The sequence below is a fragment of the Osmia bicornis genome, chromosome 1 (assembly GCF_907164935.1).
Source record: "Osmia bicornis bicornis chromosome 1, iOsmBic2.1, whole genome shotgun sequence".
NCBI lineage: Eukaryota > Metazoa > Arthropoda > Insecta > Hymenoptera > Megachilidae > Osmia > Osmia bicornis.
Window position 1 is genome coordinate 10,669,595 of NC_060216.1, and position 13,951 is coordinate 10,683,545.

A 13,951-nucleotide genomic window follows, 5' to 3' on the forward strand; every position below is an offset into this window, starting at 1 on the left:
CCGTGTAACATGTGTTTCACAAGAACTTCGAATCACCAAATATGAAATCATCATACATCAAATAAACTGTCAGATAAAATGTAACTGTCAGTTGAAGTGGTTAAAGGGTATTGTTATTTCAGGACAGATGGGAATAAACATGTTCGAGACACGAATTTTCTGTTTTTCAGGATACAGACAGATAACGCATCGTGTCGTGAACGTGGCACACGAATGCGACGAAACAGCTGCGATACTTTGCCCGAGACTATTGAAACAAATAGTTTTATCGCTGATTTTTTATACATTGAACAAGCTTCTACTAGTTCCTTGAAAATCCTGATTTTAATATTGATATTACACAATTCAATACGTTTGGTATATGATCATTAATTTTAGGCTGCAAAGTAATACTAAAAAATAAAAAATATTTTCAATAATTCGTTGACACGAGAGAACAAGAAATTAAAAAAAGAAGTCCATCAGGAATGCGTCAGCGTCAACAAGAGGAAAGTAAATTTCTTCGCGATCACGTAAAGAACATAAAGTGACGCTTCCGGATGGATTTTCGCGCGTGGGCATCCTCTTTGAACGCTTGCATCTGCACACGTTCCGCTCGCGTGTTCGCGCGCTTCTTTTGTCATAAGCCGACTGCGATTTACGATACCTTTTGTCGAGACAATAGCTTGCTGCTTCTAGAATCTAAATGACAGATTAATTCAAGTGTATATTAAAAAATTACATACACTACTCTGAATAAGTATTGGGACATTTCACATTATTAGAAACGCGCGAGTGTTTAATGCTCTTCGCTGAATGGTTTGTCAAGGATTTGGCTATAACAAATAAATAAATAATAGTGAAACGATCGAACAAGACTTCCGTTCTAGTGGCACAAACATTCGCGGTAGAGTGGCCACTCGAAAACGAAAGTCCTCGTTTTCGTCCTTTAACGCCATAAAAGAGACAGTCTACTTACATATCCTTGCTTCTGTTTATCCTTTCCTCTAAAGGCTTCTGCAGTAAGAGATCTTGTACAGAAAGTACATACTTCAACACGATGTTGTTCGTATTCTGTGATTTGTAGCAAGAAAACGGAAGTTCAATTGTTAGGAAACAAAACAGGACATTTATAACATTATTTCTTATATTTACTTTAATATTTTTAATATTGTTACCTTTATCATTATTTGTATTATTAGTTTTTCCATAAATTATATGATAAGATACGTGATTTATATAATATTGCAATAAAGAAATAAACAATTTTAATATTTACAAATTTTTAAGTTTTAACCCAATATTAATTTTCTTGAAAATTCTGGTTTATTTGAAACTTTGCTTAAATATAAATTTAAATTGAAATTCTATCTTAATCACTATAACATAGAAACATTGTTAGGTTTAAATGACGACTTCAATTTGTTTTAATGTTACAAATAAATTACAGAAATGAAACACGTACAATTCGGAGATAGGCTTAACATGAATTATGATTTTACTTCTTCCCCCGTAATTTCAGCCGTCTCGGAAAGTAATCATCGTGTTATTATGGGGCGCATAACTGTCGCGTGCGACGGACAGGAAGTGAGCCGTAAAACCTATTTGTCGGCTTCTCCTTACCCACTTTTCCCCTTAACAGTACCTCTTTTCTTTGTTGAAAGCTTTCAACGCTTAAGTTCAGCTCGGATTACGCACGTTTCCATAGCTTTGCGTAAAAATCTCTATCGTGACGAAGGATGACAGTAATTAACAGGAATAAAATTAATTATTAACCATAATCGACTTTTCTGCTAAAATTTTTAATTGTATTTAACCGTTTTGTTAATGAAATTTTAAATTAATGTCAGAAGAAAAATGAAAAATTCAGTGTCAGTTCAATGCAATGGTTTACTAATCATTTGTAACCCTTCCTTATTAGGTTAATAACGCTTGACACCTAATTAGGTACTTAGGATTAGAAGGGAAACGAAGAATAGTCTTAATAGTTTGTCTAATTGTTAGGGATAAATGGTCAGATACTGAAGGACGTAAAATTCTTTGAGACCACCCATTGGTGAAACTTGAAACCGATCCTGCCAGCAGGCGTGAGCCGTTATTGTTAAAAAGGGATTATAGCATTTTCTACGATAAATACTATGGTTTATCTAATTCTTCGGATGCTGTGTATATTACAGTTCAAATCGAATTAGTTCTACCGAACTTAGAATTCAATATGTTTAGCAACAAATATCCATTTTCACTACAGCAGTTAACATGGATAAGTTATATATATTTTTATTGTCGTATGGATACCTTGGCGAAAGGACGTAAAATAAATCATGCGTTTATCTTTATAAAAGAAAGGAAGGGAAAAACACGTGTGTATGTATCCTTGGGTGTGCAAGAAAACATTTGGCTGGTAGGTAAACTGTAGATTCCGCCAGATTTGGAATTCTGCCCTTTCCCAAAAACAGCTGTACTTCTTTACGAAAGTGTTTCCTGGCTTTCTTTATTGGAAACCTTTTCATCGTTTTAAGCACTATATACTTTACTACCTTTTCTGGACATTTCCTGGGAATTCATATTTAAAGTTCCACTTACAATTAGACTATTTATCTCTTTACCTAAATATAATCATTTAAAAATTTTTTAAAAAATTCTTATTTTTAATATTAAAGAATTCAATGCCAATATTTGTAGGTGAAAAAACAAAAATGGTACTTGAAATGTTAGCGATGACAGCGATCAACAGTGGGTTCTAGTATAAAATGGCTTCAAATAAAAAAAAAAATAAAGCTTAAATATATTATTTGTTGAGAAAAAAAAATTAAAAATGGTTAGTATAAATAAATGATAAATTTCTGCAAGCTTCCAGTTAGTGGTTCAATTTTGCTCCTCCCTACTAATAAAGATTACTGCGCAATTGAAGCGGTGATGCTGAAACGATGAGGATGACACGATCGAGAGACACTACAATACTGCCATAAAGCAATACAATACAGGTAGCCAAAGCCGTCAGGTAAAGTGCGCACGCTTTTGTTGTGGGTATCGCTTACAGTTAATCCACAATCCGGAACCCACTACAATGGTGCCATGACCGGCGTAGTAGGCGGCAAGGGGACGCTTTCTTATGCTGGAAAAAAAGAAGAAGCGACGACAGAAGCGGTGCCTACGAGAAAAAAGGGAATAAGGGAGCGAGAAAAGCGTAGATTTGTATCTCGCGGCGCTGCGTTTCGTTCCGTTCCTCTTTGACCGCCGACGTACCACGGACGAGGATTCTTGATTTTATCTTCTCGCCTCGTCTCGTCGCAAGACTCGAGAACAAACAATTAACGACCGCCCGCTCGCCGGATTCCGTAATTTATGGTGACGATTCGTTCGCTTTTGTAAGTACCTAACGCTTTGCATCCTCGCTTAATGCGATCGTGTGCCAGAGTCAAATGGCTCGATCACCACAAATCCGAGCCTTTTATGAATTACGTCAGATCGTTTAATGTTACGAGCATTGGCGTAAATAGAATTTTTGTCTGGCTTAGGCTGAGTTGCCTAGTTTTATTAAAAATATCAAATATTTAATTTTTTTCATTTAGTTAAGTACAGCTTGGTTTCATTGCATATTGCATTTCTGTTCAAATATTTATTTATATCGTGATAAAATTTTAATTAGCTAACAAATATGTTTTCATTCATTTTACGCTAATGCGAATAGTTCTTTCTATTTTTCATATCTAACATAATTTTGAAAAAACTGAAAAGTGGCTTTCTCTAAAAATTAATGAACAATTAATTTTTTTTATGTATGTTTTTACTTTAATTTTTATAAAGGAAAATCATTTTTAAGTATGAAACACGTTTTACTTGATCGTATTTAATATTCATCAGGATTAACTCATATTTGTCCACGTGCCGTTTATCACTTGCATCAGGATGCAAGTGCATCACGCGTGTTTCGATTGTCTACTCATAGGGAAGTTAGAATTGCATCGACCAATAGGATCAGCGTGGGCGCGGCGCTATAGAGGTGGGGAGAGAGCATCAGCCAATAGGGGAGTTAGCCGTCGAGTGCAGCGATGGATCGTTGCAACGGAGTGTCGTCTTTGCAATTCCGAAACGCATCTTCAGTCGTCATTAGGCTTTAATGCGGACAGCGTCAAACGTGGCAAGTTTTCTTCCGTATTTCTGTGCACGTTTCAGCAAAATTTGTTAAGTGATATATAGAGTGCCTTTTTTGGAAGATGAATTCGATTATGGCGATGCCCACAGAATTGCAATTGCAACTGCATCAACAGATGCTCTTCCGGCAACAACAACTCGTTCTTCGCAGACACAGACCAGGTTAATATTATATTTTTTCCTTGCTTATTGTTTTGACATTAACTCTTAAATATTATGGTTGGGACAGATTTTACTGCCAAAATTAAATCTCCAATTTTTCTATTCAAAAATTATTCAAGAAATACTTTAATAAACTTCAACATCTTCTGTCGCGTTATAATTTATAAGTCACGGTAGTTAAAGGTTAATATAACTACTATAAATTAAACTTTTACTTTTCGAGAATTTAATATTTTGAAAATTATTTTTGATTACTACCAATCAAATAATTACTAAAAATCAAAAGGATGCAAATGATATTTTTTGAAATTCGTTAAGGAAACTTAATGTTGTAAATAAAAAAGAAGTCACTTGCATCCCTTTGATTCTAAGTGCCTCATATATTTATATCAACTACTGTGATCGTTAACTTAATGAAACCAAACTAGTAAATTATAAAATCATAACTCCTTCGTTTTATCGTCTTCGATCTCAACGCGAATCTCAATTCACCCAATTAAAGTCACATGGAGCGCAATGGAGAAACCGCGTAAAGATCTGAATCGTTCACCTACCGTAAATATTTTCAACTTTTCTTCTTTCCCACGAGTCGAAGGGAGGATGTCCTGGGAGAGGGTGCATATAATACGCGACAAGTTACCGCGTAGGCGACGTAGATCCGCGCGAACATCTTTCGTTCTAAGATGAAAGGCGCCGACTTTCGGTCGAGCGGACAATCGTTATCTGCTCCTATACAACAGTTCGGTACCGCCGTCCACTCGGCAGGAAGAGAAAGAAGATGAGCCGATGGCCGCAATTATCCTGGCCCTAGACCTAATGCTCCGACCGCAGAACTGCGAGACAAGTGCAGAGCGAATCGGTCATGCGAGCAAGCGACGCCGTTTCTATAGATCCACTTGTAAAAGGTGTTCTTCCTGGCATTCGTGTTACCTCATCCGCACAATTTCTTGTCCCTCTTTAGCAAGTCCGGCAGCGGCTAGCTGAATGAGGAGAAAAGAATAAAGATGCGGAAGGAGATGACAATCTTTTTTTCCTTACTGTTTTTTGCTTTGCGAAAGTGTGATTGTTTCTTGGTTCGCCCATAATTGTTTTTTTTTTTAATGGTAATCATTTTCTCTGTAATTTTAGGGTAGTTTCGATTAGATTGAAAGCAACTTCTATTTTATTCCAATGGTGCACTGTATTTTATTTTGTTGATTTACAGAAGATATACCACATCCAAATGCATGGCCCATACCACGCTTTGGTGGAGGACCTCCTCTGCCTCCCGAAGTAAAGGTTGAATTAGAAAATCGAGAACTGTGGCAACAGTTCCACGCGGAGACCACGGAAATGGTAATCACGAAGGTGGGCCGGTGAGTGCATAATTTTGTTTCATTTTTCATAATTTCATGAGTTCGTTTTAAATAAGTACGTAAAGCCGATAGAATAATTCACCAATAATTCATTATAAAAAGGAAGCAAGGTTCATGTCTTAGATTAATCGTCAATTAGATTTTCGAAAATTACATAAACATTCTTTCTTACATCTATTGTTACTTTCTTGAAAGAACGTTGCTGAAATTCGTTGCCTTGAATTCCATCAGGGGTGAAACGGCCTGACAGGCGCCATAAGGCCACACCCTCTGTCGCTGTCGAAACCCTTAGACCACCTGAAAAATGTGACCTGTTTTAGAATTGTCTTTTCACCTACTAACAAACTTTTATCTTTCATTCTTAACACGTCGGGAGCCGTGCCAAATTTACACTTCCATTACTTTTATACTTCATTCGTTATCGCATTATCGCAATTTTTGAATAATATCAACACTTTGTATAGATAAAGAACTTTTCACCACTTTTTTCACATATAGATATCTACTGCCAAAGAAATTCAAAGTTTCATTTTTTATCCTTTGATACTTACAATTAGAATCGCACAGACTTGCGTTCCTACAGAATATCATACATCTACTTTTGCATAGTTATTCCATAAGTATAATGTGCATAGTTGCACGTCATCCAAGTAGGTATGTAGATGCTTTTAACGAGGGGATACTTTCGAGCGACGACAGGGCGATTAGTTTCACGGAAGGTGGTCGAGGAAGGTCATAAAAGTAAGGTCGTGACGACGTGTCCGGTATTATCGACGCCACCGATCTTCGAATCATTTTACGAAGGTAGATTTTGCGGGAAAAATCGTATAGGCCGGACGGATGCAGGACGAATCACGACATCCGGCGGCTGTTCACCGGAAACGATTGAGCTACCGGTCACTCCTTTTCAGATACGCGACCGTAACTATCTTAGATAAGATTACTAGGAATTTCGCGCTGTCTCGCGCTAGATAACTCGCTGATGTCAGGCAGATGCTTTCGTACCGTTCTGAACACGGAAATAAAAGGGGAGGGTAACGCCAACGTAACAAGAATGTGTAACATTCTTCAAATGTTTCGTAATATCCGCTCGTTTGAAACGAATCGTACATTCATGTGATATAAGATACAAGTACAATTTTAACTAGATAGGAAAATTAGAAAATTAGAAAATTAGAAAATTAGGAAATTAGTTGCATCGCAGAACAAATATATACATATAATTACTTTTACTTATTGCTTTAGGACTTTCTTGCTAAATAAATAAAATACGTAACATTTACTTTTATATAATTATAAAATACTTCACACTTAACGAATGCAACTGACTTAAAATCCTTTGCACATGTACCAAGAAATGTATCGAAGAGAAATGTCTCTTCGAGAGACACAAACCAGGATACCAAAATAAATTGCAAAAACCTTGACTGGACACTGGCGATTCGTGGGCGGTGCACACTTTACAATAGTTACAAAGGTATTCGGTCGTCCGTGTATCCGTGCCTTCCGGTTCACTGACGACTCTTCCCTTCTGAGAGCACCACGTGCCAACCACGTGCACTCAGTTCCAGGCCTTACGTGAACCAATCAGTATTCCGTGACACGATCGACCCGTTCGTTTTCCTCGATCCTTTTAGCGAGTTTCGTTCCTTCGATCAGTATTCTCCCCTTTTTACCCCCTATGTCCTTGCGTCAGAGCCGACGAACAGACACGAAGAGAAAAACGTGCACTCCAGAAGTGCAACACCGACCTTGTCTCATCCTTCCTTTTTCTTCCGTTAGAAGGGACTCCTTCTAAGCGAGGATAATTAATTTCACGTTTCGTCGTGATTCGCCTAATGCCAATCTGTTTCGAGCTACTTTACGGTTTCGTGAGTTTACGGTAGTCTTGGTTGGGATTTGAGCAAAAATAAAAGCGTAGCTAATTTTTGTAATCTTGTATCTACAGTGGATGCTCGATAATTTCCTGTTTTCGAATTTTTAGAAGTGGATCTTTTTGAAAAACGAGTGCATCCTTTATAGATGAAATTATCAGTGTCTTTGAGAGAAAAAAAAACAGCCATCGTTAAAAATATATTTATAAATCGAGCTGTTAGAATTCAGATTCAAAGCGTCTACAACAAAGTTCAGCCACGTCACGCGACTTTTGATTCATCTAATCTGCGAGATGAAAGGAAAACTGGCAGCGCGTGCTGCCGTTGCACGCGTTCTATCGTGCTATTACGGCATTATCTGGCTGTTTGATAATCTCGAGAGGCTTTTTAAAAGGACCAGACGCTCGAATCATCGGCGCACGGGTCTTCCAGCAGCCGTCGCGACGGCGTAATCCTCCACTTAAAAAGGCGCCACTTTTAGTGGATTCAGCGACACGGTTTGTGGCGTCGAACGAATCCGGAGAATCGCTTTCTGCAACTTGCATATAGAGCTAACTACTATAATTCTGATATTCCCAGATTGAGTAAGATTTAAGGATTAAGGATATTTGACGCGCTTGGAAATACCGATGACTCTTTCATTCGAACGTTATGTCATTGATTGCGTATAATATACGCATCACTGGCGATTTAATACTAGGTTGTACAATTTGGATGAAATTCTTGGTAAGATTACGGTTTTAGATAGTGATTAAGAGAAAATAGTGTACGTGCTCTTTTGTGAGGCTCAAAGTGTGTTTCGAGGAATCGAGCATAAGTTCCAGAGTGCACTTTGAGGATATAGATTGGACTTTCCGTCGTTAATTGCGTCCATTACTTAAGATAGATATCTTCTGCGGATTAACTTTTAAATACCAAATCAGGTACCACTGTAGTCGAAGGTTTAAATACGAACCCTTTGCGGATTTAACGCCTAAGTACTTCTATCGAACTTTGCAACGCAAAGTACTCATTACATACGTATAAGGAAAACAAATTCTTTTTTTCGTTTTTCTCTAACTGAATTTTACCGGAAGCGGGTAAAAGACATATGGAACAAAGTGGCGTTGGAAAATCCGCAATTAGGTATGCAAACAGGGCCGACCCATCGCAGATTGACTTCTAGAGGTTTACTCACGGGATTATCCGCGAGTTTGAAATGTTTACCCGAGGGGGAAAACTTGCTGTCAAGATCGAAAGATAGCGGTTGCGATGCCTCGAAAGAGTCGCAGGAGTTAACAGGGAGTTTGAGTCCTTTCGGCGACGCCCATTCGTCGGCAGCACCTTAATGACTGGGAAATTTTCTGTCCCTTCGTCTTCGTACGGTTTGCTTATGCTACCTGTGCAAAAAGCACACTTGACTTCTCCTGAATGACAACGAAAACTTAAAAGGGCATTTGAAAATTTTCGATTTTCTTTAATTTTTACATACCTACGTAAAGAAGTTACACTTTCTGATAAATTTATGATGTTAATAAGATGATTCTAATATTTCTCGTTAAATTTCACTGTCTATCTATACGCTGATCTTTTAACCTACTGATATCATTTCTCGATTTATCATGACCACGTAATCTTTTCTTTGTAAAAATGATCTGTCTCATTCTCAGCAAACATTACTATGATCTGTATTTCTATATATAATTATAAGTTCTCTGATATAATCAAAGACGACAGAATCTTTCGAATGTTTCAGAAGATTAGATAGCATTCGTCGTTTCACAGTTGAATTAATATTTCTATTATGTTCAATTCAGATCAGCAATAAAATTATTTAACCAAAATTGTTATTATTTTGTTACAGACGGATGTTCCCGTCGATTCAGCTGACTATCACAGGATTAGAGCGTCGAGCTCGTTATTGCGTCCTCATTGAAGTGGAGCCGGCGTCGAATCGTCGACACAAGTATGTTGGTGGCGGTGTCGAGAAAGCCTGTGGGAACGCAAGAGGATGGACATCAGCTGGTCCAGCCGAACCTCAACCACGAATTGATCGAAGGATTTACCTGCATCCGGAAAGCCCTGCCACCGGTGCACACTGGATGCAACATCCTCTTAGTTTCCATAAACTCAAGTTGACTAACAATGCTGTGGATCCTAGAAGTAACGTGAGTAATCATTATTATTTAACAAGAATTAGTTACTTCGTACCTAACAAGAAAAGTACAAGACCATCAGAATTCGACCTGAAATAAAAATAAAAATTTTCAAGTTGGATTATAATTGAACAAAAATTCATTTAATTACGTAGTATTCAGTTATTTCAAATGTCAATCGTTTTTGAGAAGGAGAAACGTGTTACGAAAAGGCTTGACAGATATTCGGAAAAGGAAGTGACCGATTTACTAGGGGCGGTAGCGGCGCGGCATTCCATTTATCTAGATATCCCGTGTTTGGACAAGCCAGCGTGTCCTTAAATGCCTCTTCTTTTTCCTTGTGTCTCTGGTTTCGACGTTTCTCCAAGCTTGGGCCGTATGCGGGAGGTCGCCACACACGGATCTACCCTCTTTAACTACTCGTTTCACTTCCGATTAGGTTCTACGAAAAAAAAGTGAACCTCCAGTTGGAGACTCCCAACGATACTTCGTCTTGTGTCAATTAGCTCCTCATTTTCTTCTCACGAATAAATCTGTTAATTCTCTGATTCTTTCTGTTTAAAAACCTAAATGTAATTTTGCTTAGCAGCGTATTCTTCTATTCGTCATTCGTCACTGTACAAATCATGTTCCATAAAATTCTATTCAACCGAAACCGCATCGATGAAGCAATTCCTCAATTTCACTTTCCAATGTGAGTCACCAATATATCAGACCATAAACCCGATTAAAATAGTTTAGTCATTAGTATGGGGGTCCGTTAACTCGTCAAGGTGATCAAACTAAGAATCCCGTGTCCAGGAGCCGGGATTAAAATCTTGAAGGGAAAAGGTCGACACCGCGTGTACACTTTCCGTACCTTCCGGAGACTTAAGCTACTCAAAACGGTGCCGGGTAGGTCGGTCTCGGACGTTGTCCGTGAAGAACAGAGATTAACACGCTCCACAACACCCTGTAATCGATATACCCTCCCTTTCTCTCGGCTAGTGGGTTTATTTACGCCCTGACAGGAGGAATCCTGGCAGCTGGCTTCGTCGCGGCGCCCCTTGCCAGTTCTTTCATGTTTTTGCACGGAAACTTCCGAAATTACTTCTGCGGATTTGCCTCCTCCTGAGTACCTGAAGAACGCGCCACTGCATTTTCTCAAGTACGCGTGATTATTTAAACGAAACCCTCCGCTACATGTTCATTTCCCATACTGAAATTTCTGAGTAAAAATTGAGAAAATAATTTAAAAAATAGCGACACTTAATATCGTAATTCAATTTATCAACAAAATGAAAGAAATATAAGCATATTTGTCACCTAACTGTCAGAAACAACACGTCACAAGAGAAATTGTGCATCGGATGATGTAATCGAAGTTTTACTAAGGTCGTGGTTCACATAAGATTTTGAATAGGTCGACAGTGCGTGATTCCGGGAAGGTTGAAGGGCCAGTCTGGTTTTCGAGAATCGCGTCTGTCTCCAGCGTCGTCGGCATCCTTAGCGAGGCGCCAACTTATCTTGACGAAGCGGCGCCCTTTTACTCGATTCTTCAAACTAATTACGAATTTAATAAAATCCTCCCTGTTGTACTTCAACTGACATAAAGAGAACATTACGCGGTGGAAAAGGAGGAGATATTTGTTGGAATCTTTGTCACTTTGCTTATTCACATCAAAAACTACAATTTAGTAATGGTATCGATTTTTGTATCTAGGTGGTCCTTACATCAATGCACAAATATATTCCTCGAATTTGGATCATTCGTTGCGATGATGTGACCAGATTGAGTGATTTGTATACCCATCCGTCTTCTTCCTTCCAATTCAACGAAACGGAATTTATTGCAGTGACTGCTTATCAGGTAAGCTTAATGATTACATTGAAATTATTTGTTTTATAAAGAGTAAGGCAATTTCTTGTTTCCTATAAAATTTCTTTACATCCTTTTTTATATCTTTTTCAGAACGAGAATATCACGAAACTGAAGATCAATAATAATCCATTTGCGAAAGGTTTCCGGGAAACGGGTCAGTCGCGATGCAAGAGAAAATTCCAGCAAACAGATGGTGAAGGAACAAGCCGTATCGATGAAGATGATGGAAATATGTCATCAGAATCCGAATCGAATAGGTCATCGCATTTGGACGTTGTTGCACAGAGACCAAAAACAGCATCTAGTGAGACAGGAAGTTTAGACGATAGTGGTGTCAGTAGTTGTGGTGGTATCAGTCCACCCTTACCTTCAATTCATCAAAATTCACCCTCCAGGGATGTTGATCGTGATACACAGCCAAGATTACACAGGCCATGGGTTGATTCGTCTTCAGAATTTTCATCTTCCTCGATGGCCTCTTCTTCGACGAGTTTATCGTCACCTTACAGTGATTTGAATTCGTATTACTTTCGCTTTCTTCATCCCTCCATCGCGATGCAATCAGATTTTATGAGGTTGCAATATCAATCAATAGTGAATTCGAAGTATCAATGAGAATAATTGTTGAGCATGATAGACTTTCCCAGGGAAAATGACGATATAGGGGAAGGACCATAAATGAGACCATTACAGGAATGACCAAAGATTCTCTGCATTTACAAACAACGAGATTAGATTAAGTTATACCTTCAATTTAACTCTCTACGATATATTGAAGGCTCGTTCGAAAATATTTAAAAGGAACAAAAGATTGCTATTTTGGAAAGAATTTACACTTCTGGTAGGTGTATAGGTTGTTTAGATAAATATCATCTTATGGAGTGTTTATATTTGAATATATAAATGTGAATAATGAATGGAATATTAATAAAACTCCGTTGTAATTACTTTTATTTAGATTATTGATAGAGGACCAAAGATATGTATTCCAAATGATCAAAGCTATCCTTATTTCTAATGTTTCAATAGTATCAATGATATTCTTGTTCTATTATTATTTTTCCGTAGTTAAATTCTTTTAGTTTTAAGAAATCAGGAAAATGGGGAAATCTTTGTGATAAGATACGAAATAATGATCGAGAATTAATAATTAAGAAAGAGGTTTGAATGAAATCAAGTGCCTAATATCGTAAATATTATTCGAGTGAATGTAAATAAGTACAATTTAGTGCCTTATAAAAGGAACCGATTAACGAACAACCGTGTAATTATAATTAATGTAAGTATCATTGTTATTAAGGGTTCCTTATCGTGCTCCAAATATAAAGGATATACAGAAATAGTCTGACAGTATTATAAATCTATAATATCAATTATGTAATTGTAAACATGTATTTTTGTATATTATATACATCTGTTTTTATTGATAAATTTACACACTCTGATCTTAACCCTTGAACGACGAAGCTGCGTTAATCGTGATCCAAATTTCCAAAACAACAGAGGTATCAGTTTTTAAACGAATGTGTTTCATACGCCGAAAAAAATAATATTTAAAGACAGTGTAAAATGTAAAATATGAAATTGAAATGAAAACCTAAATTGCTTGAGCGATCCGCCGTCAAAGGGTTAATACACCAAAATATTATTACCAACTGTACCGTTACTTAAGATACATAGTTTAAGGACATTTTTCTACCGTGCGTTATCGTTGCAATAAATTGTCTTTTATACAAAAATTAAACAATTCATAAAATCATTCCCTTTTAAATATCTACAATATCCTCCTATTTCATTCTAAACAAATAATCGTCTTCTTAATTTAAAAAATTTTTATTACATCGAAGATAAGTAGCTTTGATGTTAGATATATTACACGAGGAAAAACATTTTATAAATTAATATTCATAAAGATTAAGAAGGTTAACTCGTCAATTTGACACCAACAATATTAATGAACGTAAACCATACAGATTGGCCAGGTATTCCCTGATTTACCAATTTAAATATTAAATTAAATCCTTTAACTAAAACCAGACGTCCTTGAAACTTGTACATTTCGAGATTCAATCATATTCCTGGCCGGTTTCGCCCTATACATCTGTATATAAATTTCTACTTATAATTAAATATGAAAATGATAAAAAATGATTGGTAATGATTTTCAAATATAACGTAAATGAATCTACAGTTTTCCATGCCGCTTGCGACAAAGTTCTATTGACAAAGGCTTCAATATGGTGAAAAATAATTGCCAAATGTTTATAGGATCTTTCAAATTAGGCATATGGTTTTCTGCAGTTGTTGGCTATTAGGCAAATTTTGAAAACCACGGTTCTTAAGAGGAAATATCTGTGGAGACACGAGTTCTTGTTGTAGAGCATGATGTCGCGTCTACGTGTCGCCTTTCCAAGGATCCCACCATCTTCT

General features: G+C 37.1%; 1 protein-coding gene across 1 annotated transcript; it reads left to right on the forward strand.

Annotated features, from left to right (window-relative positions):
* The first annotated feature begins 4,088 nt into the window (after positions 1 to 4,088).
* LOC114871939 (T-box transcription factor TBX6-like) lies at positions 4,089 to 13,628 on the forward strand. The gene is made up of 5 exons (XM_029178551.2): positions 4,089 to 4,296; positions 5,501 to 5,651; positions 9,369 to 9,672; positions 11,363 to 11,509; positions 11,612 to 13,628. Exons 1-5 carry the CDS (start codon positions 4,197 to 4,199, stop codon positions 12,134 to 12,136), a joined length of 1,227 nt encoding a protein of 408 aa, XP_029034384.1. The 5' UTR covers positions 4,089 to 4,196; the 3' UTR covers positions 12,137 to 13,628.
* Positions 13,629 to 13,951: the final 323 nt, after the last annotated feature.

What these genes read in the sequence shown, in the direction of transcription:
- LOC114871939 (XM_029178551.2), top strand. Translation starts at nt 4,197, where the DNA reads ATGAATTCGATTATGGCGATGCCCACAGAATTGCAATTGCAACTGCAT. An exon ending in GTAATCACGAAGGTGGGCCG is followed by an intron (nt 5,652 to 9,368) that starts GTGAGTGCATAA and finishes ATTTTGTTACAG; the next exon opens with ACGGATGTTCCCGTCGATTC. An exon ending in CTGTGGATCCTAGAAGTAAC is followed by an intron (nt 9,673 to 11,362) that starts GTGAGTAATCAT and finishes TTTTGTATCTAG; the next exon opens with GTGGTCCTTACATCAATGCA.